The sequence below is a fragment of the Cygnus olor genome, chromosome 25 (assembly GCF_009769625.2).
Source record: "Cygnus olor isolate bCygOlo1 chromosome 25, bCygOlo1.pri.v2, whole genome shotgun sequence".
NCBI classification, from domain to species: domain Eukaryota; kingdom Metazoa; phylum Chordata; class Aves; order Anseriformes; family Anatidae; genus Cygnus; species Cygnus olor.
In genome coordinates, this window is record NC_049193.1 from 2,787,673 (window position 1) to 2,812,095 (window position 24,423).

General features: G+C 61.2%; 1 protein-coding gene and 3 long non-coding RNA genes across 5 annotated transcripts; 1 reads left to right on the plus strand and 3 right to left on the minus strand.

Annotated features, from left to right (window-relative positions):
• Positions 1-604: 604 nt before the first annotated feature.
• On the minus strand, positions 605-6,160 carry LOC121059793. 2 transcript variants are annotated; one of them, XR_005814635.1, is made up of 4 exons: positions 5,535-6,160; positions 2,239-2,542; positions 1,711-2,106; positions 605-1,195 (listed from the first exon to the last, which is right to left on the minus strand). It is a non-coding gene; the product is annotated as an uncharacterized LOC121059793 (long non-coding RNA). The 2 variants fall into 2 exon arrangements; XR_005814634.1 differs by having other exon boundaries at positions 1,711-2,110.
• On the plus strand, positions 4,131-19,003 carry NGFR (nerve growth factor receptor). Its single transcript, XM_040536775.1, has 6 exons — positions 4,131-4,285; positions 7,756-7,897; positions 11,986-12,345; positions 14,399-14,642; positions 15,685-15,845; positions 15,922-19,003. Exons 1-6 carry the CDS (start codon positions 4,244-4,246, stop codon positions 16,221-16,223), a joined length of 1,251 nt encoding a protein of 416 aa, XP_040392709.1. The 5' UTR covers positions 4,131-4,243; the 3' UTR covers positions 16,224-19,003.
• Positions 6,666-9,667, minus strand: LOC121059804. Its single transcript, XR_005814647.1, has 3 exons — positions 9,507-9,667; positions 8,788-9,074; positions 6,666-7,569 (listed from the first exon to the last, which is right to left on the minus strand). It is a non-coding gene; the product is annotated as an uncharacterized LOC121059804 (long non-coding RNA).
• Positions 17,566-21,580, minus strand: LOC121059805. The gene is made up of 2 exons (XR_005814648.1): positions 21,398-21,580; positions 17,566-19,785 (listed from the first exon to the last, which is right to left on the minus strand). It is a non-coding gene; the product is annotated as an uncharacterized LOC121059805 (long non-coding RNA).
• Positions 21,581-24,423: the final 2,843 nt, after the last annotated feature.

Below are 24,423 nucleotides of genomic sequence, written 5' to 3' on the forward strand. Positions count from 1 at the left end.
TGCTGCCACCCTCCGAGTCCCATCCAATGGGAATAACTCCCTGCGGAGCCCAGGCTCGGGGTTTTGGAGCGCTCCACGCATTTCGCAGGCTGCGTGCACCCCCGTGAGTAAGGGGAAAAGGGGAGGTGTTAAGGGCAGTCCCTCCCCGGCTTTCTAAATGCAGAGAGCAGTTTGCCCCTGAATGGTAAAAAAAAAAAAAGCTGCTGCACGAGCCTGGGGCTACCCAGAGCTCCCCGCAGAAGGTGCCCGGTGGTTTCTAAATCGCTGTTGAAGATGGAGCTGCTCACCCCATAGCTCCCTGCCAGCTCCTTTGCGGCGAGCAAATGGGTGGTTGCGAAGCTGCCAGAGGCACCCAGCAGCTGATGGGAGCGAGCAGCACGGCCACGAGCCCAGCGCACGGGAGCTGACCTTGGCCTCAAGCCTTAAAAGCTTTCAAGTGCCCAAATCCCACTGATCGAACGGAGAACCAGAGGGAGCCCTTGGCTTCCCCCCGTGGCTTCGAGCTCTCTAGAGGCGGGCTTGGCCCTTGCCAAGTGGCTCAAGGTGCAAATTTCTCAGGAAAGGTGGCCGAGAGGGTGCAAATGACCAAAAAAAAAAAAAAAAAAAATCCTCTCCTCTTTCTATTTCCACTGCAAAAGAATGTGCTTTTTGTTCCCGATTTGCATGAATTCCTCCCCGCCCTGCAGGGATGGTCCTTGGAGGAGGTGGCTCCTGGCAGAACGAAACCCCACGCTGAAGCCTGCAGCACGAGCCCCCAGCCTCATTTCCAGCCCTAATTCCCTCCCTGCTCCCAGCACAGCCACGGCCCTCGAAGCCCATCCCGTAACACGGCGGCACCCGCGCTCTGCCCGGGCTTTTCTTTGCCTTTTCCTTTCCCTTTATTTATGCTCTCCACGCTGGCTGCGAACAGCTGGGGCAGCACGCTGCTGTTTTCCCAACGTGTATTATTTATTCATCGTTATTTATAACTTACCATTACCGCGTCGCTGTCTTTGTCGGGAAAGTAATTACCTATGCTTTTTAGTAAAATCAATAAAAAGTTTGAAGGCAGGGACTCGCGCCGAGTGTTTAACTCGTGCTATTTCTGGGGGCCCCACAAGTCCTGGTGGGGCGGCAGGAGAGGGGGAAAACATTGCTGATGTTTGCTTGGAGACCTCTGGACTTCGAAGCGCGTGGGGGGAAGACCTCGACGAGCCTGAGGAGAGATAATGAGAGCTCGAGACGGGTGCTCTGGCCTTGAGAGGGACTTGATGCAAAACTTCCCCGAGCTGTAATTGGGCTCTCGCTAATTAAACCTTCCCTTCCTGGGGGAGGGAGGCACGCCGGGCACAGCTGTGTCTCCCAGGGGTGATGTTTTCGCCAACGGGACGCTTCGCCTGGGGCCGCCGCGGGCTCGGTCCCAAACCAGCCCCGCGGAGGCGTTTTGGCCCCCAGCCCCTCCAAGCACATGCGAAGCAGCCGCGCTTTCCTGGGCTGCTCCGAGCCCCGTCCTCCTCCCCGCTCCCACCTCACCTCTCTGCTCCTTGGTTTCAGCCCCAGCCACGTTTTTTTTGCTCATCCCCATTTACCAACAAGGGCAAGCCCAAACAGCTACCTGGAGCCAGGAGCCCCCCACTGCTCCTCCAGCAGCGAATCCCCTGTTTGTGAATCCCCCAGCCCAAAAGGAGGCCAGGAGCCAGCACAAACCCCAAAAGCCCTTTTTCTCCTTACAGGCAGGTTGCAGATGAGCTGTTCACCACCGTGCTCTCAAGGCAAAACCAGCCCTGCTGGAGGCCAGCGCTGTGCCAGTCCCTGTGGCATCGTCCCGCCGTGGCCGAGCAGGAACTGGAGCATCACCAAGACACAATTTTGGATCTCCCAATGGCCACGAGCTGTCCCAGGAGCGTGGCCAGCCGTGCTCGTACACAGAGCTGATTGTGGGTGGATGTAGCTCTTGGTAAAACTTGGAGGACATCACTGGCTGCTGTCCTGCAACCCCCACCGGCAGCCAAAAGGACGATCCCAGAGCAAATAAACCCCTGGAGTCTTTGGTTTTAATTCAGAGAGGTGACAGCAGACTTTTAAGAGGCCTTTTGTCATTGCGTGGAGCCAGGAAAGGGCCACAACCTTTCTGGGACAGAAAAAAAAAATAAAAGCGGGGGTGGGGGGGTGGGGGTGGGATTTAATGAAAAGCGCTGGCGAGTCCCATCACCAAAGGAGCCGCGTAGGGCTGGGATGAGAGCAGAAGTTTTCACTTACCTTCGCTGGCTGCCAGCCCAGCCTCGTGCAGATGCGGCCCAGCTGAGCGGCCGTCTCTGTCCGCCTGGCTCTGGTTTGTGTCGCCGTGATGTTTTTTTTTTTTTTCCCCGGGGTGACTCGTGCCGCGGTGTCAGACCCTCCTGCAAAGTCCTCGCTTGGCGCTGGGGTCGGGGAGCTCCTCTCGCATGCGCTGCGCCCTCAAACAGAGCCCAGCGAGTGCGTCCCATCGCGGGGGGGGGGCAGACCCCAAATCGCTCCGGGATGGAAGGATGCGTAAAACGGCCCAAGGAAGCAGCCCGGCTCGCTGCAGCAAAGCGACAAAGGCAACTCAAACTGCAAGAGACCCGGGCTGCTCCCCCCGCTGCGCCCAGCCCCACCAGATGTCCACAGGCAGCTTTGCCCCGTTTCCAAGCGTTGAAACCACGGGATAGAGAGAGGGGTGCTGAGCTCATGGCTGGGGTGGGCAGCACTCCTATACCCCACGCCCCAGCTTTGGTGGGCACTGCCCTGTCCCCACCTGGCCCCGGCACGGCTTTCTGGTCGGCAAACCCATGGCCATGTGGCTCACACGTGTGTTCCCGCGTCTCCGTGCCGGAGAACAAACGGCGGCTTCAGTTTAATCCTATTTAAAGAGGGACTTTCCTCAGAGCCCTTCCCGGCTGCCCGTTGGAGCGGGGCGAGCCGGGAGCTGCTGGCCCCGCACACCTCGGCAGGTCGGTAGCTCCCTTTTCAAGAGGAATTCCAGCCTGCGCCCATCCGCGTGACAAAGTCCCCATCCCAACGCAGCACAAAGCTGAGAGACAGCCAGACAGCAGCCCCGGCCCCATAAAGGACACCCCCTGCTCCATCCCGTGCTAGGTGAAAGCATTTGGGGCAGGGCGGCAAAGTCATGGGGTGAAGGAGTCCCTCTTCTCTCCCAGCCCCAGGAGCTGCCCCTGGCGCCAGAGTTTCTGGGCAGTTTCCAACAAGCCTCCTCACCGAAGCCACACAAAACCCGTTGCTTTTTTCCAACAAGCCCCACAAAGAGCGTTTCTGGTGCTGACACACCAAGGCGGGGGCCAAACCGAGCCGGGGAAAGGCCGTGACATTTCCAACTCCCTCTCCTTTACACGCAGCTTAACAACTCAGCACCACGGGACCGGGGCTGGGCAGGATCGGGACGGGGCTGCCTTGGAATAAGTTGAAAGCGGAGGGAGCAGCACGCGGGGAGGTTTTTAGGAAATTAAGGATGTCATTATGGGTTTTACACCTGAGGGTGGATTTACAAAGAGGAGCAGGTGGCTTTACAAAGAGGAGCAGGTGGCTGCCGCTCCGGGCACAGCAGCATCTCCTCCTCGCTGCTGGGAATTTCCCTTTGTCACCCGGAGGGTTGGCACAGACCTGGCAGGGGTCGTGGTCCTGGCGGTGTCACCAGCACCTGCAGGATGCTGTGCCTTGCCCACGCAGCTAGAGGAGGTCCGGTGAGCCCACCCCAACCTCAGCCCTCCACCCACGGCCACTGACCTGCCCGGAGCCTCTCTCCGAGCCTGCAGCATAATTAAAAAACCCATTAACGAGCCCGTGGTGAGGACAGGGACTGGTGGAGAGCTGGAGAGGTGCGTGCAGGGATGGGCGGATGGAGGCGTTAGAGGGGATGGAGAGAGAAGGATGGATGGATAGAGGGATGGATGGCTGGACAGAGGGATGGATGGACGGACAGCAGAGGAGGGTGCACAGATGGACACGAACACCGGAGGGGCTGGGGGGAGCGCACCCCAAAAACGCTTTGTGGGAGGGCGGCGGGTTCTTGCTGGGGCGGGGGGGGGGGGGGGGGTCCGGGCTTTGTGTGCCGACAGAGGAGGGTGCTGGCTCTGCTGCTCGCCGTGATGCTCCGGGGGCGGAGAGGAGGAGGAGGAGGAGGGACTTGCAGCCCTTTTCTGGTGCTGCCGAGGCGGCGGGCGGCAGAGGGAGGGCAGCCCGGCCGCGCACCCGCTGCTCGGGGGATGCGAGGCGACCCCCGCGCACCATGGCCGGGCTCCTGCCGCTGCTGCTGCTCCTGCTGCCGGCGGTGAGTGCCGGGCCGGGAGGCGGGGAGGGCTGCTCGCAGGTGCCCGGGGAGCCCGGAGCCCTGGAGGGACCGGGGAAGGAGCGCGGGGGGTCCCCGGGTCCCGCGGGCACCAGGCGGAGGTGGGATGGAGAGGAGCCGGGGTACCCCGGCGCTGCGCCCCCGGGGTTCTCCAGCCTCCTGTTTGGAGGGTCCCGGGGGTAGCGGGCAAGTGGAAGGCGGGGAGGGCAAATATAGAGGGCTGGAGGGTCCCGGAGGCACCGGGCAGCCGGGCTGGAGGGTCCCCCGGGTGGGCAAGCAGAGCGCGGCTGGGCGCAGAGGGAGGGGAGCGGGGAGGTGGTGGGGATGGGGACCCCCTCGGGATGGCTTGTGCAGCCCCTCGTGTCCCGCTAGCACCGAGCTGGGCTCTGCCATCCTTTTTCTCCCGGGAAAAAGGGTGGTGGTGGTGTGGGGGGGGAGCAGCCCCACCCCTGTGCCTTCATCTCCTGAACCCCATGGCCCCAAACCTTCCCCCAAACCTGCCCGGCTCCAAACTCAATGCCCTGTAGCAAGGGCAAAGCTTTCCTCCCCGCAGCGCGAGCCCCCCAGACAGGCACAGCCTCAGCCTGTGCCACAGACAAAACTTTAGGGTGTGGGGGGGCAGGGAAGAGGGGGATGCCCGGAGCAGGACACACGGACTGGGTGCACCAGGACAGATGGAGCTCCTTGGGGCAGAAACGGGGCTTTTGCTGCCGCAGGATTTGTTGGGGGAGGGTCCCGGGGGGCTCGGCAGGCAGCAGGACACCTTTTGGGCAGATGTTAAACCCCGTGCTTCAGCGGTTTCATTCTGAGACCAAGGAGGAGAGCGGGGCCGGGGGCTCTGTGCCAGAGGGTCCCCTTCCCTTGGACACCCGTGGCGTGGGGGCCGGGCTGGCCGAGCTCCCCAGGACGGGTGGCAGAGAAAGCAAGACCTGATCCCAGCCAAAATGATTCAAGTGATTTCAGCCCTGGGAAATTCCTCCCTCCTGGAGCAGCCTCCTGCAGCCAGGCAGGGCTTCGGGGTCCCCCAAACCCTGAAGCCACCTCCCCAGGTCAGGGCTGGATGTGTCCCCGAGGATTACACCTGCCGAGCCCACCCAGCCTCGCAGGGGAGGGGGAACCCCACTGCCCCTCTGATCCCTCACCGGGACAGGTCTAGAGGTGCTCCCACAGCTGTGGCCACAGCCCCAGGGCCACCCCAAACCCCAAGAACCCCAGTTTCATGGCTCGTTACCTGTGCTGCTGGGACAGGAGCTCAGCAGGGGAGGAGGCAGAGCCCTGCCCGTCCTGCCGCGCCGAGGGCTGGCCGGACCCGGCGAGCTCAGACGTGGCTCTTCGTGCTGCCCAAAGTTTGGGGAGTGCTCGGAGCCAGGGGTTTGGCCTTTTCTAGACAGGGTGCATAGCCAAAAAATGCAGAGCCCGTCTGTCAGGCTCGCGGGCGGTTCGGATCCAGGCTTGCCGCTGGGCCCATCTCCAGCTGCAGCGTCGCCGCCGTTCCCTGCTCCGGCGCAACGCGGTTTTCTGTGCCAGGGCTGGGGAGATAATGGTGCCTCGCAGAACTCGCTCTGCGTAGCTCTTCCTCCAAGGCCATCTCCCCAACCGGCAGCGTCTGCTAGGGGAGAGAAACGTACAGGCACAACTCGGAAAGCAATTAAAAGCTCACAAAGGTGTTGCTCGCACCCTCTGCGCGTCCCCCCTCCTCGGTCCAGCTGTCAAGATGCTTTATAGTGTTAATACCTGTGGCTTTGTCAACAGGAGTTGTGTTAATAACATGCACATTTCAGCGGGCTAATGCAGACCATGTGCCCCCCTCATAAGCGTGTTAATCTTCACAAACGTTTCAGTGCTCGAGATGGAGCTGAAAGGGAAATGCAAGCGGGGAGGCGGGGGCGCAACACCTGGGACTGGAAGTTGCATTTTCCACACCATTTAGAAGCGCCGAGGGTAGGACCTGGCAGCGGGAGGGGGAAGCACAGGGTGTCGCTCAGCAGCCTGAGGAGAGCAGGGGGAAGCTGTCGGGGCTCCGGGTTTTGCACGGAGGAAACGACGCAGCCGGGTCCTGGCCCCGCGGGGCTGCTCGCAGCTGCCTCGGGCGCGGGCGGCGTGGGAGAGCTGGCTGCTGCTGGCCCCAGCTGCTGGCCCCAGCCTTCCCAGCCCTATTTATAGCCAGGCACGTTGGGATGCTTCCCTCCTTCCCAGCCGCTGCTGCGGGGAGCAGAAACCTGCCCGAGCGCGGGGGGATTGCTGCAGAGGATGGGGCAGAGGGAGCAGCGGGGCGAGCTCCAGCCCTGTGCCCTGCCTGGGTCTCTGCAAGCAGCGGGGCACATCCCTGCTGCCTGGCTGAGTCCCTGCTGCACAGCGAGCCCATTTCTCACCCCCCCCCCCCCAACCCATTCATTCCCCAGCTGGTGTTTGGGGGCGCTGGAAGTGCCCCCCATGCCAAACCCTCTCTCGCCCGTGCAGCCGGGGCCCGGTGCCAGGTCGGGCTGGCGAAGCAGCGCCAGCCAGGAGAGCGCATGCTTTCCAGCGCAGGGTAATTGGAGCACTTTGTCATTCAGCTGCCTATAATTGGCGCTCCATTGTCTCAGGCCGGGCCGGATGATGCCGGATGATGCACCCGTGAGTTCATAACGCCGCATTGTGCGAAGAAGAGAGGCGGCCAAGTGGCTGACAAGGCATCCAGATGCGTGGGGATGCAGGGAGGGGGAGCTCCTCCACGCTCCCGTTGAGTTTCTTCCCCCAAACCAGGCTCAGCCTGATGGCAAAGGGATGGCGGGTCCGACCCGCAGCCCGGCCAGCGCTGCTCCCTGCTGCAAAGTGCATGTGCAGCGGGGCTCCAAACCGCACTGCTCATGGCACTTTTATTGCTTCCATATGTGTTGACAGGTTTTATAAGCAAATACACTCACTCCCATTAGACGGCTGAAGCTCTCTCTGCTCCTTTTAAAGTCTTCATTTCCATCGTGGGGGCTGATTTCCAATCGCGATGCTCAGCGAGGGCATGGCACGGAGCAGGGACCCCAGCCCTCCAAACCCTCCCTGGAGGCTGGCAGGTTTCCCTGCAGCCAGCCTGGAGGTAATGCCCTGCTGCCCGCCAGGCAGGGAAGGGTGAGCCTTTTGGGATGGCACAACATCCTCAGGGGGAGCAGGGGAGAGATGAGAACAAACAGTGCCATTACCCTGCTTCCTCCATCACATCCACCAGCCGCAGGCTCTCATCGCCTCCATCAGTAACACTTCGAGGGCCTTTCCAAATGAGCGAGTTTTGCCTAGGAAAACCATTTAACTCCCCTTTCTCCCGAGCCCTGCATTTAATACACGATTCCCCTTTAGCCCAGACATCGGGTGTCCACCCCACGGCGCAACCCTGCCTGGATGCCATGCGTTCCTCTGCCCACTCTTGCAGGGGGAATCCTGTGCCGAGAGTCACCTCCCAGCTCTGTTTTCTCTCCCAGGGACCCGCCTGGGGCTCCAAGGACAAGTGCTTCACCAAGATGTACACGACGAGCGGGGAGTGCTGCAAAGCCTGCAACCTGGGCGAGGGGGTGGTGCAGCCCTGCGGGGTCAACCAGACCGTCTGTGAGCCCTGCCTGGACAGTGAGTACCTGCTACCCCCACCCCCGCCGAGGGTGCTGGGCACAGGGGGGTTTTGGGGACCACAAGCAGGCACCAGGGTCCTCCCCGTGTGCATCCCCTTGGAAGAGCTGCGTGGATGCACTTTGTGCTGCTGGCTGCAGCCTCCCGGTGCCCAGCTCCTGCACAAACACACCCAAACGGCAGCATTACTTTTAGGATTTCCCCCAATCCTTCAGACATCTGCCCAGCAAATCCCAGCCCCAGACACAGCGACTGCCCCGTTCTGGGACGCGCTGGTGCCAGGCACGTTTGCAGGCCCCCTTCCAGGGCACTGCTCCCCCCGATGTCCCCCAGCTCCTCACCAGCACTGCCCTCCAATACTTTCCCCTGCTGACACCACGGTCTCCCAGCGAGCCACCTGTACCATTGCTATTTTTACCTTGTAAAGGCTGCAAAATAAAGCTAGGGGAGGGAGAAGCAAATCACACAGGCTCCCGATACAGAAGGGGGGGGGGACAGTTTTCTGCTGGCCAACTCCAGGCACATTGCCTATGTCAAATGCTTCGTAAATGTCGGTCAGGTTTGTGCTGGCGGGCTGGGTAAACGCTTACAGATGAAGTGGCCCAACTATTAGCATTTAAACAATGCCGTGATAGGCATAAGGAATCTGCCCTTCAGATTTACTGCTGCAAACCCTTTGAAGACCTGGGGACAAGTATTTGTAGGAAAATCTGTGCCAGCCAAGCCCAGACTGCTCCGGGGATGTGGTTTGAGAGGGGGAAGGGGCAGAGCACAGCCATGGGGGGAGCGAAAGAGGCAGAGACCGGTGGGGGAGAAGCCCTATAACCAGAGAAGCCCCATAACCAGAGCGGCACCGGCACAGAGCAGCGTCAGGGCAGTGCTAAAAATACCTCTGCCTTCCTGCAAAATCGATGAAGGGCGCTTGCCCTCCGAGCAACTGGGGAGGCTGCAACGCACCGGCTACAACCTTGGGGCGGGCTCGCTCGCTGCTCCTGGCTCCAGCCCAGCTCCCGGGATGCAGGGCTGCAAACCCAGAGGGCACGGCAGGGTTGCTTTGTGTTCCAGAGATGCTCCGATGGGAACATCTCACATAAGGCCCTCCGTTTCCAGGCTGGGGGATGGCTTACTTCCCGCTTTCTTTCTGGGAACTGGGGGTGGAAGGGAGTTTCCACCCTCCCTGGAGGATGGCGGGTGCAGAAGTTACAGAGAGACCACGACCTGGCTGCGTGCGTCAGGGCACGGGTGTTGGTGGCTGTATGTGGGTGCTGCTGCTCTGGTTTGCACCCCAGATTCCCCTGCCCAGCCCCAGCAGGATTAACCTCTGGCACCAACTGTGGTGGGTCAGGGAGCTGGGCTGGAAAGCATCGAGACAAAAAGGCCTGCTCCCTTCCTCCAGCCCTGCAGGGATAAGGGCAGGCAGGGCCAAACACTCCCAGCACCACCCTTTGCACCTCGCTTGGCTTTGCTGCCAAAGGGCCAGCAAGGCTGGCTGCTCCTGGCACCCCTCCATGCCTCAGTTTCCCCCACAGCCCTCCGTCTGCCCCCCAACCCCATGGCTCACACCCCCCAGTTGGGAGCTTCCCCCCCCCCCGATATGCTCCTCACTCACCCAAGCACCATGGTGTAAATCCCAGGGCAGGATCAGGCCTCCACCACCCCGCTGGGCAGCGAGGGGACAACCTGGCCCCTTATTGCATCAACTGGGACCAGCAAACAAACCGCAGAGCTGTAAAGAAAAGGGGAGCCAACCTTGCTGCTGGCCATCCTGCTTTCTACCCCCAGCCCTGCCCCAGCTGCAGGTGTTCGTCGTCGATGCAGCAGGGGCTGAGCCCCAAAATTCATCAGCTGGGAGCTGCTGGGTGGGGCTGACGGATGGGTGCTGGGGGTGCGGGTGCTGAAAGGTCCCCAGTTGCCCTCTGAGCCCAGGGGCGGATTTCTGGGGATGGAGAGGAGACCTGCAAACCCATCACCAGCCCGTGCTGGGATGGGGACGGGATCCTTTGGGAGCTGCTTCCACCCTTCTCCCCCAGCCTGGGCTCCCACCGGCCCCCAGGGGTGCTGCGTGGGCAGCCCCGTCCCTGCAGAACGCCCCGGCTGCCAGGCACGGGGAACGTGGGCACGAAAATCCCCACCTCTACCCTAGGCTGCCTGCGAGGCTTTGCCTTGGGCAGCTTCCCAACCCATCGGCCAAACCGTTTCGCAAATAATTTTTGCTCCTATCAAAGCAGCACCCCTGTCAAAGCCTGAAGGCAGCCCAAATGGCCACTTGCTTTTTTATTATAATTTTTCTTCTCTCCCTCCCTTGCCGCCCCCCCCAGCCCCCCCGATGGCTGCCTCATGATTTATTTATCCCCCTTCGCCAGCCTCCATCGCTGCAGGAGGGAGGGGGGCCCCGGCTGAATCTCAGCTGTAATTTGCTCAGCTCCAATACCTTGCTGCCACTGAAAATGTGCCCACTCAGCCGTATGCCTTTCCTGGCCACTTCCCCGCTCTAATGGTGCCTATCAATAATTCAGAATAATGCGAGGGATGAGTCCAGGTTAATGGGAGCCGCGCACGCCAGCAGCCGACCCAGCGCGGCTCTGCCTCCGCTCGGCCGGGCAGGGGCTGCTCGCCCAGCCGAGGCCCCCCCTGCCATTAGCTGCATCCGCTGCTTTCGGCACGGTTTGCGCGTGACACGGTGGTGTATGGCACAAGTGCGAGGTGGCTGGTGCAGAAGCCCCTGTCCCCGAAGGAGAAGGGACGGCTTTGGGGAGCCCCGGTGACATCCCGGTGCTGGCTCGGTGCCCCTGTCCTTGGGGTGCAGCGGGCGAGCTGCCCCTGCCCGTCACCAGCATCTCGGGGCTCTTCCTTCCCCTCTGTCTTGAAAATGTCAGAAAAGAGGCACCAGAGCAGCTCCTCCTGGAGGCTCCATCTCTCGTGGGCCACCTGGGGAAGCTGGAGGCCACCAAAGGTGCCGGGAGGCCACGGGGAAGGTTTGGCCAGTGCAGGGCGGGCGCGCAGCCCTCGGAGCCTCCAGAGGAAATCCCCAGCTCCTAATTAAGGATGGAGAGGTGGCTGGTTTGCCTTCCTGAGGGACTGCACATCATTCCCCAACACCTTCTCCATGGAGGGGACGGGGGATTGGGCTTTCCCCCGCGTTTCGGCAGCGTGGGCTATGGGGAAACCGCTGCAAAGAGCGTGATGGAGGGAAAGCAACTCTGCCTTCCAGGACGGGCACTGATCCTGGCTCGCTGGGCTAAAAATAACCTCAAACACCTTGGGGACCATGCAGGGGAAGGAGGGGATGCGGGGGGGAGGCTCGGCAGGCTTTGGGAGGGTATTGATTTACACGGCAGAGTCAGTCCTGCAGGGTGAAACTGGAGAGCAAGGAGCCCCGGGGTCAGAGGAGAGTCAGCAATTAGTGTTGTAACCTCCTGTTTGCATCACCTCCCGCATCCCCTGGTCTCCCCGGTGGGGAGCATGAGGCCAAAGGGGGGGGGACACAGGGCAGAGATGCCCCCAGGGACCTCCCAGGCAGGATGCAGAGGAGAAAGCTTTGGGGATGTGATGTCTGTCGGGGCCAGCGTGGGCCATGGGGACCGTCCGCAGGTCGGAAATGGGGACAGTGCCCTTGCTGCGCACAGGGATGCTCGCTCGGGGACACGGGCACCGAGGACATGGGCACGGCTGGGATGGGTGTGATGGGGACAGCAGCGAGATCTGTGCAGGCTGCAGGAGCTCAAAGGACCCGAGTTAGGGGCTGCATTCCCCCCTTAGCATGGGGAATTGCTGCAAAAAGGGATTTGCTGTTAACGGGAAGGGAACGGGCAGGGGGAGGCCATGGAGTTGCCAGGGGCTGGAAGGGGACTGGTGGTTTTGGGGGGCTGCAGTGGGGCAAACTCTCCCCATGTCTCAGAGGAGGAGGAAAATTATGAAGAGCGCCGGTCCCAGCCTGCAGCCCCTGCACAAACCCAGCTCCCCCGACAGGATGGGGCTGGGAGCTGGGGGCTGCAGCAAATCCACCACCGGGGCGCAGAGCAGCCAGCGGGGACGGGGACACCCCAGTGGCCCCCTGCTCACCCCCTTTTCGCCCCCCTCCTTCCCAGGCGTGACCTACTCGGACACGGTGAGCGCCACGGAGCCGTGCAAGCCGTGCACGCAGTGCGTGGGGCTGCAGAGCATGTCGGCGCCCTGCGTGGAGTCGGACGACGCCGTGTGCCGCTGCGCCTACGGCTACTACCAGGACGAGCTGAGCGGGAGCTGCAAGGAGTGCCGGGTCTGCGAGGTGGGCTTCGGCCTCATGTTCCCCTGCAGGGACTCGCAGGACACGGTCTGCGAGGAGTGCCCCGAGGGCACCTTCTCGGATGAGGCCAACTTTGTGGACCCCTGCCTGCCCTGCACCATCTGCGAGGAGAACGAGGTGATGGTGAAGGAGTGCACGGCCACCTCTGACGCCGAATGCAGAGGTACCGCTGCCTTTTCGCCGTGGAGGGGGGAGCAGGGCTCGCTGGCTCTCGTGGTGCAAGCACAGACATCTGCGGTGCTCCGTGCCTCAGTTTCCCTTTGCACCACAGCAATGGGGAGGAGGGTGCAGGGCCCTGGGGGTGGAGGAGAAGAGAGGACCCCGTGTCCAGCTGAGACCCCCACCTCTTGGGCACTGCAGCACGCAGCTCCCTAATGAACCAGCGCTTGCTGCGAGCCTTCATCCCCCTTGCAAATGCTCAGCCAAGAGGTCCGGCAGCCTCGGATGTTGCTTTCGCTGTTGCCAGAGCCTTCAGCAAAAGGGAATCTGGCAGCCGATGGGTTTTTGATGGGAATTAACTGCTGCTGCCCTCAAAAAGAGCTGGGGAGCAGCCAGCCCCACAGTCCAGGAGGGTTCGGTGTGCAGGGAGAGCATCATTCAGCGGAGCAGCCCGGCCGTGCTGCCCCATGCCATGCACAGTCCCCATATCGCAGTGGGGGCTGTTTTTTAGGGGGGTTTAGGCTGGCACCGGGGCTGCCCCGGCTGCTCTTTGGCAGCAGCAGCACAATTCCTGCCCTGAGCCCCAGCGGCTGAGAAAGGGGCTTTGTCCCGCGCGCCGCTGATTCACAGCACGAGGCGGCAGCCAGCGCAGCTCCCTTTGGCTGATCCCTTGGAAGGGTCGAGTAAATGGAGCCATAAGTCAAGGAGCACAGGGTGAGCTTTGTTAGCTGCCAGCGGGGCCCCGCCGGATACGGCCGTGCCGGCCACCAAAGCATTGCTCCCAAAGGGCAGCGGGATCCGGATGGGGGCTGCGGCTGGGAGGGTCGGCACGGGGAGCTGCCAACGCCGGGCCACCCCTTCCTTTCCCCCCTCCGGGGACAGCCAGCGGGCAGGGCGAAGCGTGTCCCCGGTGCTGCAAAGCCTGTCCCCCGTGCTGTCGTGGTGCTGGAGAGCTCGGGGTGCACGAGCAGAGGTGTAACCTCCAGGCTGGGGATTGCACCGGGGCTGGTTGTTTGTCTGCAGTTGTTCAAGGGCTGGTGCAGCAGGGAGCAGGAATTGGGCTGTGCCCAGGAGGGGTTGGCTGGGGCTTGCTCCAGCCTCGAGCTTGCAAAATGCCTGGGGCATGGGGTGGCCGGGGACGTGGCACAGCCCCGGTGTGGCACAGCGGGGACACAGCCCTGCAGAGCTCGCCCGGAGGCTGCCCACGGGCACAGGGAAAGCCCCTGGAGAGGGGCATGGGCAGGTCTGGGGGGGGGCAGGCTCTGCAGGGGGGTTGGGCACGCAGGTGAGAGCTCTTCCCAGTGCAAGACGAGACACATCCATCTGCTGGGTGCGGACCTATGGGTGGGAACGGGGTCACTCCCAGATCGGGGCTGGGCTGGCGGGGCGCACCCAGCAGGCAGGGGCCAGGGGAAGGGGAGGGTTCCCCCTTTCTGCTCCCCCCTGGGGGGACGAATCCAGGCTGCAGGCAGCAGATGAACCCAGGCAGACCCAGCTCCTTGCGAGCTGCAGAGGCAGCTGCTTTGCCTTACACAGGTCTCAGTGCAGATGTGCTGTAGATGGGTGGCAGCTGGGGCTGCGTCCTGGGGACCGAGTCCCGTATCAGCTCTCTGGGATCAGCGGCAGGAGCCGGGGGCTCAGCCAGCAGGCTTGCATGTCTGGGGGAAGAGCTGCTCTTCCATCCCGGTACCAGGGCTGGAGCAAAACCTCAGTGGGGATAAATAAACCCTGCTTGTGCGAGGCTGGATGCCCATAGGCAACGGGGATGCACAGATACGTGGTTTGTCCCTTGCTGAATGGGAAGGCCTTGAGCAAAGCACTGCTGGGAAAGGAAAACCTTCAAAGCCGTGTCCAAGCAGCCCAGCCACGACCAGGCACCATCAGCCTTTCAGAAGGCGAGACAGCTTTGGCTTGTCTCGGGGTCCAGGGGGACTGGGGGCCCGGGGATGGGTTGGCTTGCAAGGACAAGCTTGGGGACAAGGGGCTGTGCCAGAGCTGCTACAAGTCACCACCAGGTACGCGGCTAACTCTTCCCTTTGTTTTTCCCCTCCTGGCAGACCTCCACCCTCGCTGGACGACACACACCCCATCCCTGGCGGGCTCAGAGAGCCCCGAGCCCGTCACCAGGGACCCCTTCAACACCGAGGCGATGGCCAGCACCCTGGCAGACACCGGCACCACCATCATGGGCAGCTCGCAGCCCGTCGTGAGCCGCGGCACCGCCGACAACCTCATCCCTGTCTACTGCTCCATCCTGGCGGCCGTGGTGGTGGGGCTGGTGGCTTACATTGCCTTCAAAAGGTAGAGAACCAAGGCAGAGCCGTGGGGCTGGGTTGGAAGAGGAGGGAGTTGAATAGGGGGGAGCAGCCCGTGCCCCCCCCCCCGGAGGTCCTGCGTTTGGAGACAGCGCCGCGAAATGAGGGAGGGGAGCAGGGTGGGCGGACGGGAGCTGGATTTCCAAAAAATGCATGAGAAATAAGGCAGCTGAGGAGATGAAAGAGGGCGATCGCAGCAGGATGTGGGTGCAAGCCGTGCCCCCACACTGCCCCCAACACAAACACCCCCTCCCGCTCTTCCCCCTGCTCGCTCTGGCGCGCCACGGGCAGCCGTCGTGGCCGATCACGCTCAGCGGCTCATCCCTGGGCGTGCACCTGGCCCCGCGCAGGTCAGGGCTGGCTCGGCTGCTCCCCGTACACCCCCTGGGCTGGAGGCACCCCGAGGGGTCCCCCTAGCATCCCCTCCCCACCAGGACCTCAGCCCAGGCTCACGCAGCCGCCCGGCTCCACACGTGCTGCCCAGATGCGAGCCTGCCGCTCGTGCGCCCCGCGTGCGCCCTGGTCCCTGCCACAGCCCCGGGTTCCCCGGTGGCCCCGGTCCAGCCCCGGAGGGCACCGAGCACCACGTGCACCACCCACGGGAAGGCAGCAACGTGGGTGCGTGCACCCAGCCGAAGCCCCAGCTGCGCCTTCACGTGGGCGCAGCGCCACACGTGGGGACCCGCACGCAGCTCCATGCGCGCACACGTGTGCACGCCGGCCGGCAGCTGCCTTTCTGCAGCGGGGCTGTGCAGGAGGGAGCCCCGTCCCGGGTCCTTGCAAAGCTCAGGAGCTGGGCAGCTGCAAAAGCAGAGGCACTCAGTGCTGATTTAACCTGATCCAGCTGCCGGAGGGGTTGAGCCAGAGGTTACAGGGGAAACACTTCTTGGGAAAATGGTTCCGAGCAGGGGACAAGGCAATGAAGCTGCTCCCAAAGCGAGAGGTGCCACAAAGGGAATGCTGCCTGGGGGGGGGGACAGGATGGGACAGTGCCCCCGGCTGCCACCTCCCCGCTCCTCTCCGTGCAGGTGGAACAGTTGCAAGCAGAACAAGCAAGGGGCCAACAACCGCCCGGTGAACCAGACGCCCTCCCCGGAGGGGGAGAAGCTGCACAGCGACAGCGGCATCTCGGTGGACAGCCAGAGCCTGCACGACCAGCAGCCGCCCAGCCAGGGCACGCAGGGGCCAGGTAGGGCGAGCCGGGGGCTGCGGGGCGGGCGGGGGCACCGCGTCCCAGCGCCTTAACGGCCCTTCGCCCTTCGCAGCCCCCAAGGGAGACGGGAGCCTGTACGCCAACCTGCCGCTCAGCAAGCAGGAGGAGGTGGAGAAGCTGCTGAGCAGCTCAGCGGAGGAGACGTGGCGGCAGCTGGCCGGGGAGCTGGGCTACAAAGAGGACCTCATTGACTCCTTCACGCGGGAGGAATCGCCCGCCCGCGCCCTCCTGGCCGACTGGTCCTCCAAGGAGACGGCCACCCTCGACGCCCTCCTGGTGGCCCTGCGGAAGATCCAGCGCGGGGACATCGCCGAGAGCTTGTACAGCGAGTCCACCGCCACCTCGCCCGTCTGAAGGGCGGCCCGGGGGGGAGAGGCGCTGCCGGGGGCCCCGTGCCTGGCCACCCCCTCGCCTCTCCCCTCCCTGGCACCGAGACCCCCGGAGAGGAGGGTGGGAAGGAAGCGAGGGCTCCCCGGGCCCCCCAGTTTTACGGCCCTCTATGCACTGAGCTCCTGGTTTCGGTATCACCCCCTTCCACCGCTGCCCCCCCCCGGCAGCCCCTGACCCAGCCGGGCTCAGTCCCGCTCCACGCCTGCTGCTGGAGCATCCTCAAGGGCAGCTGGGTGAGCGCAGGGATGAGCACCACTCTCAGGTCTCTCCTCTCCTCTCTTCTTCCAGCCCCTTCCCCGTCCTCCTTGGGGCTCCAGGTCTCTCCCTCCTGCCCTTCCTCCTTGCCCCACGCTGCTGTTCTCTTCCTCTCCCCTCCGCCGCCCCGAAATTCAGCTGCTTCCCCCAAACCGCGAGCAAAGGGCAGGGCTGGGACGGGCACAGCGAAGCGGAGCTGCTGCGGCGGGATTTGGGGAGGGGGCTGGTCCCTAAGGTGGGCTGTGCAACAGGGGGGTGGGCTGGGGGAAAGGACTCGGCTTCCAGCAGCCCAACCTACACTGTGAAATATGGGGTGCGCAGCCCCCACCCACGTTCCTCGGGGCCGGCAGCTTTTGGCCTCGGTGGGGAGCAGCCACCGAATGCTGGGGACAGCCCGAAAAGGGGAGCAGGCGTCTGGGTGCCACCACCCTTGCACCAGTGCCAGGTGTGCTGGAGCTCCACGGGGGGGGACCCCAAAAGTCTAAAGGGCTGACAAAAGTGCCTGCCTGCAGCGGGAACACGACAAAAGGGCTTTGCTCATCCTCCCCTCGGCATGAATCCCGGCATCCCCGCGCTGCATGCACCAGGAGCAAAGCCACCCTGGTGCGATTGCACTGTCCCCCTTGCACAGGGCTGGCAGCCTGGGAGGGGGGGGGGGAGCTCCTCCTCAAGACCCCATACTGGGCCTGTACCTGCCCTGGACTGGTGGCACTGGGGTCCCAACCCTTTAGCTCGCACATCAACCCCCCTCCTGGCACTCGGTGAGGCTGCAGAAGGAGCAGCTGCCAGGTGAGCACCCAGGGCTTCTTTTGAGCTGCCGCCAGCCAGCACAGTCCTGGAGGATGTCCCCCAAAATGGGGCAGCTTTGCCATCTCCCTCGCCTGGAGGCTTTTTGCAGAGCAAGGACTGCAAGGTGAGCTCACACAGAGCAGGAGCCGGGTACGGCTGAGCCTCCAGCCTCCCCCTTAGCCTCCTGCTTCAGCCAGAAACCTCACCGAGTGCGGAAGGAGATTTTCCTTCCCTCTTTAAGGAGCTAAGCAAGACTTGTAAATAATTCTGCCTTGTTTTACTAATGCTCGATGTTTCTACGTGTGATGGGGTGATGGTGCCTGCCCCAACCCCTCTGCTCGGCCACCCCGGCCTCCCACCTGCAGGCTGAGCTTTCCTCTTGCAGCCCCGTCCTCGTTCCCACCTCGCCTCTGGCCTTAAAGACTCGACGGAGAACGTGGGGAAACGCGCGCGTGCTCGCTCCGAAAACCATCGCAGCGAGTCTGTGAGAAGCTTGGGGACACCAAGGGGTTTGGCCAATCCTGGTGGAGGTCGTTGCAGGGAGAGCTCGGTGCCCTGCAGGCCGTTTCTGTCTGAAGACCAGGACATAATGCTGGACTGTGGAGGTGACGGAGCACTGGAACTGGTCTCCATCCTCGGAGAGCTCCAAAAGCTGCCTGGACACGGTCCTGGGCGCCCTGCTCCGGGTGGTCCTGCTGGAGCAGGGCTTGGAGAGATGGACCCAGAGGTCCCTGCCCAACTTGCCCATTCTGGGATCCCGTGAAGGGGCCTGGAGCCAACATTGGTGGAAACTCAGCACCTAAAAGCTTTTGGAAACTTTGCTCCCTGGGTTTTGGAACATAAAAACGCCCAGGCTGCGTTTGGATCAGGCTGGGATGTCAAGCGCCTCCTGCCCTCACGCAAAGCAGCTGTGCACCAAGAGCACTGAAATCCAAGGAAACTGCCCCAAATTTGACTCCGGCTTGCAAGCCCCCAGCTGGGGTGACAGCTCCTTCCAGACTGAGCCATCCCCAAGGATGCTTTGGGACAAACTCAAGTGTTGGTTATCGTGGTTTCCCTTGGTCCCTTCTTTTGGTGAAGCGACTCGATGCGAGCGCCCACGCTGGGTTCCGCCAACTCCTCCTCAAAAACCTGCCCGGGTGAGCCTGGCCGAGCCCACGCGCCACCCGGGACGCACCGTGCCAGATGCAAATCACTTTTCTTCAGGACAATATCGCCATGCTCTCAGGTTTCTATTGCCATAGCAAGGGGTCCTTTCCTCGCCCTTCGACCAGCCTCGCGGCCGAGGAAACGGAGACAAACTCAGCATCCAAAGAGAAGCCGCGGGATGCCTCAAATCCCTGGTTGCAGGAAAAATAATAATAATAATAACTTAAAAAAAAAAAAAAAAGGAGGGAAAACAAGCCAAAGTTAATGCTCGTCGGTACGTTTTGTGTCCTTTTCTAATGTTTCTGTTGTACAAAGAATGTGTGTTTTCTCCACTTGTTCCCCCACTCCCCCTGTGATACCAACGCCGATTTATTAGAGGTTTGCGGCGAACAATTTGCCATCGTAGAAGGAGTTTGTGGGTGTGCCGGGAGGGGTGCGAGCAGCATGAGGTGGGAGGGATCCTGCACGGGGGCTGGCGGGGCGCGGGGCCGGCTCGGTGGGTAGCTATCCTTGTGTATCGGTCGGATGCCAATAAAGAGCATCACAGCGTTTTGCGTGCCTCTTGGTATTTTTCCTCCCCCCAAGAAGCAATATCTGTGCTTCCACGATAGGAAAGAACCTCCAAGGCCTTCAAGGGTGGTGTTTCCCCTGGCTTCTTGTGCTGCCTTAGGCACCAGGAGCCTGATTCTGCACCTTGAGCTGTTGGCAACGCTGCCACTGGCAACCAAGTTGCGGGCTCAGGCTCCTGAAATCCTACACAAAACCTCAAACCAGGCAGATTTATTTGCATAGGGGCAAATTTTTGCGATGAGTTCAGGAAGGGGCAGGAGGGCTCCACTCCTGGGGAGGCAAAGGGATGCAGGGCACGTTTCCGATGCTCAGTACTCACACAGCTTGTAGGCAGCCAAATTTTTGGGGGGAAAACAAAACAAAACACAACACAGGGGTGGAAGGACCAGGCTTTGGAGGAGCTCCAGCACTGTGCCAGCCCATGACAGGTTAAAAAAATAAAAATAAAAGGTTGGCTCCTGCAACAAAGAGCTGCCGGCAGCAGCAGCTGGCGCCTTCCCAATGACGGGCACGTGGGGAGAGGCTGGGGCTGCTGCTCCAACAGCTTCACGCAGGATTGCGTGGGGGGGTTTGCACACACAAGTATTTACACATCGCAGTTTATACGGGCTTGAAATAGGCTGCTCAAATGTAGCTGGTTTTATTTTTGGCTGGCCTGGGTAGCTCTCTAGCAGGAAGCGTAATGAGGAGCAGGGCTACACGCGCATAAAGAGCGTTCCCTTTCTTTTTTTTTTTTTTCTTCTTCTCAGGCTCCCACATGGTACTGCAAATAAACAGGGGAAAATAATTGCAATCAATCCATTAGGTTTAATCTGCTTCCTCTTAATCCCCGTCCTCCCCTGGGAAAAGGCTGGAGCGGAGAAGAGGAGCGGAGCCAGGCTGAAAGCAGGAGCTGGGAGGTTTCTTCTGCCTGCAGCACCTGGGAAGAGCTGAACCCACAAGAGGGACCGGGGGGGGGACACCCACACATCCCCCCCACCCTCCCTGCATCCCTTGGTGAAGCTGGAGCGAGGGGAGAGGGAAAGGAGGAGCTTTGCAAGGTGGTCTTCATGTGTGGGATCAGCTGCATTAGATGGTCCTTTGGGAGAGCAACCTGATTTACGGTTAGTGCAGGAGGGAAAGAAAAAAAAAAAAAAAGAGCAATAAGACCTGAAAAGGAGCCTGATGTTTGCATCGGCTGGTGAGCAGGGCTGGGGAAAAGGCCCTGGAAAACTTCCTTCCCCTTGTTTATGGGTGCCTGGGGAGGGAGAGGTCGACCCCAGGCTTAATCTCGCATCTGCTGCGGCGAGCTCTGGAGGGGCTCCGCGGGCTGGCGGCTCATGGGCAGGGAGGTGAAGGAGGACAGACGGCCACCAGCGCTGGGACATGGGGACAAGGACAGACCCAAACACCCTCTCCAGCCACCGTTAGCTCCTGCAGGGTGCCACTGCTTTGCTGAGCCACTCGCTGACCCCAGCGCAGGGTCTCGGATAAGCACCAAGTCGTGTCCCCCTGTTCCCAAACCAGTCACAGAGAAAAAGGGAAAAAAAAAAAAAAAAAAATCACCAAAAAGCACAATAAGCCCACAACGCGTCGAGATGCTTCCATCCCACATGTGAGCTGCGACCTTCCCTTATAGGATGGGAATAGAGCGGAGCTGCCAGAGGAGGAGCAGGGCTCTGCAAGTGGAACAGCTCGCAGCGCCCACCTGCCAAACCCCGACCTCACCTTTACTCCTTCCCCAGGATCCACCTCCCTCCACAAAGGAGCCCAGCGAGGCTTTTTGTAGGTTCCCCCTGCTGCTTTCACCCGGCTTTGCGGGTGCAACGGCTGCGGGGAGGGGGGAATTTGGGGATGCTCGGGTCCCCGCCAGGCCACCCCGAGCTGCAGACAGCCCTGCAGTACCCACGTTAAGGCAGCCTCATCACCTCCCCTCCTCATCCCCTGCGAGGCAAAATCTGCCCGCCACGTGCACCAGCCGCATTCCCACCTAATGGGAAGCAGGCAGCTCTTTTGGCCCATCAGCACATCTCTATCGACCGGGCTCAGGGAAATATGCGGGGCCCGTGCCTCAAAGTGATTCTCCATGCTGTCGCAGCACCCAGAAGCTCCAGCAGAAAGCTGGGCTGTGCCCGGGGCGGGATAAACCCGGCCCCAAATGCAAGGGGACCAGGGCAGAAGCAATACGTCCTGGTTCCTTACAGGGAGGGCCAGATGCCCAGAGGCATCTCAGGGCATCCCCGCAGCCCCGTATGGGGTAGGGGACACAGGGGAACAGGGCACAAGTGTCCTGGGACAGGGCATCAAGGGACAAGGACATCAAAGTGGTGGCAGAGCCACCAGGGTCAAAGCCACCCCTAAAATACCCCAGCTAGCGGGCAGCATTTCTCACCCACCTGGGAGGGAGGGACACATTGCCACCACGAGCAGGGGCAGAAGCCACCTCCAGGCCACCAAGGCACCCAGCACATCCCAGCTGTCCCTTTAGCACGGAAAAAAACCTCCCTGCCACACCACGATGCAGAGGGAAGGGGGGGGGGGAGTCCTACCCTTCTTCAGCCCTAAATTTCCCCCAGGTGCTTCTGCTGTGCTGCAGCTGGGGGCAAAGCCCAGGGAGGTGCTGATGGGGCTGGATTTTAATGGATGTGGCCTCGCAGGAGCAAGCAGGGAGAGGTTAAACAGCCCCAGATGGATGTGTTTTGGGGGGAGTTAGCAAGGGAGGCAATATGAGAGTTAATACAGCAGCTGGAGTGAGGCAGCAGCCACCCCTGTGCATATACAGCTACTATTGAACCATCTCAGGAAGACCCAGGGTATAAGTGGCATGAGATTGTCCAAAATACGCTGAGAGACCCCGGGTCTAGCCCAGGAACACAACAGCAAGGACACAAAATAAAAACCCCGTGGTAACCCCGCAGGCAGGCTGAGCCTGAGGATAAACGGGGGGAAAAAATGCTCTGGTTTCCCTCAAAGCACGGCTCTGAAATGGAAATCGCTGCTGGCGGGTTCCTGCACTGACAGCGCAAGCTTCTGTGACCGTTTGCAAGGCCTGGCTTGCTGTGAAGCTGCAAAGAAGCCACCTGGGCATTAAGCAGCGCTTTTTTTTGTTGTTGTTCTGGCGAGGAGACAGCGAGCTGCCAGCGCCGCGCAGGAAGGGAGCAGCGAGCGCAGGATGGGGCCAATCCCTCCTGCGAGGAGAGGCTGCCCTGTGCCCGTGCGAGGCTCCAACCTCCTTGCAGCGCCGAGCAGTTTCGTAGGAAACTTGCCAGCAGCTCGTTTTCCTGGTCTTTTAATTATTTCCTTTATTTTAGCATGAAAGGGGAAAGGGGGGGGAATGATTTACAGAGACCGGGAGAAAGTGGCTGCGTTGGTTTCCTTCCAAGCACAGCTGAAGAGAAAATCACTGAGAGCAGGAAAAAGCCTCCAAAGGGCCTGGAAGAGTTGACTTTCTCCTGTTTCAAAGGCAGCATGGGACAGATGAGGGGGATTTTCGTTCCCAGGCAAATCGAAGACCGGCTCTGCACCCACCACAGCCTCGGCTCAGCCGGGTCGGGGCTGCTCCGAGGTCCTGTCCTGGGAAAACGGCCCCACTTGGGGACAAATCCTGGCTGAGCCCCAGAACCGTGTCGCAAGGTGACTAAAAGGGTTTTAATTCCCTTGAAAGGTCTGAAAAAAAAGCCCACTGTGCAGTTCACTCCAGCTCAGCAGCTCCCCGTGGCCGGGAGTCGGTGACTCATTTTCCCCATCCAAAAAACAAAGCGAACGTAAATCCTGCTCTGATACAAGCTCCCAGGTTAGTTTATTGCTGTCTCATTTTATAATAAATATTTTATCCTTTTTTTTTTTTTTTTTATCTCCAGCTGCCGTGGATTGGAAACTCCTCTTTTGTTTTAGTCAAAAGAAAAAAAAAAAAAAAAAAGGGATGAAATTTTCATTAGATGCAAAACGAGACTTTCCCGAGCAGAGTGAGTGGGGCTCAGCCCCTGCTCCCAGCTGAGGGTCACCGGCGTCGTGCTGCACGAAGCTGCCAGCTGAAGCTCTCAGGAGTGGAGATTGCTGCTTTTCCAACCAGGGCGGGTGCCAGGAGAGCCGGGGGAAGGTGGTGAACAGCGGCCAGCCCCAACCCGCTGGGGCCAGCAGCTCCCACCAGCCCCTTCCCCAGCCCTGCCACCCTCCACGCGCAGGGGCTGGAGAAATCTGTCTTAAAGCTCAACTCCAGCCCACGCACATTCTCCTTCGCTCCCCTTTGTAGCTGGAAGGGGTTTGTTCCATCTCTAATTGCTCCAGACCTGCTTTTCAGCCTGGAATAATCAGGGTTTTCTGCAGAGATGCTTTGGCGCAGCCCTGGAAAACACCCAAGGCAGCGCACACACGGCTCCGAGGTCAGAAACCAGAGGCGTAGAACAGTTGCAGAGCAGCACGCAGATATCCCGGCCGGCCCGAGCCAAACCCAGCACCGCTGAGGTTTTCCAAATCAGCCCGTGGGAAGCAGCATCCGTCCATGGGGCTGAGCCTCGCCGCCCCTCTCCCGTCGCAGTGGCCGAGCTGTCGTTTCCCAGCTAAAACCCGGTGTGGTTGGGTTGCACGTTATTAATTATTATCAGGGGAACGGGATGGTGGGGAATTGGTGAGGAGGGGAAGGAACCCAGCTACTGCACCGGGGCATCTGAACTGCTGCGAGCCCAGCTTTGGGTCTCCAGCACCCATAGACACCTGCCCCCAGCACCCCTTCCCTACCCTCCTGGCCAGGCTCAGGGCTCAGGAGCCCTCCTGGGTGCTGCCGCACCCGTGGTGGGTGCCACGGACCCGCACCATGCATGGGGACGTGGGCCGGGCACCCAGCACGGTTCTGCTTTCCAGGACGGGGTAGGAAACTTGTTCGGCCCCTCCAGGCACTGCTCTGGGGGTCAATCACAGCCACTCACACCTGGGGGGGGGGGGGCAAATCCCCCCCCTCCCTCCTCCCAAGGCAAGGCTGCCTGCACAGCCCCAGGAAAGCGCCGCCAAACAAACAATTTCCTTCCAAAGAACCTCAATTTTACACTTGAAGTGTAAGGATTGAAATGTTTCATGATTGAACCCAGGCGAAGAGTTCCTGGGAATTGCCTGTGCAACCATATGGATTTGTTCCGTGGCTTAAAAAACACAAACACAAAACCCCAAACCCCAGCCCCGGCTTCCCACCCCCTTCCTTCCTCCCCTCGGCTCAGAAAAAAAAGCCGCTCGCTTTCCAGCCGCTGGTTTCAATTATCTCCATGATTAACTTTCTTCATTTTACAGGCGGCTCCTGCCAGGCGCCCCATTGCCACCCCGCTGCGGTGCGGGGGGCACAGCCCCAGGGCACCCCAGGGTGCTGGCCGGTGGGGGGGGGGCACGGCGATGCCTGGATCTCCTGCCCCACTGGGTGATGGGGAGGACGAGC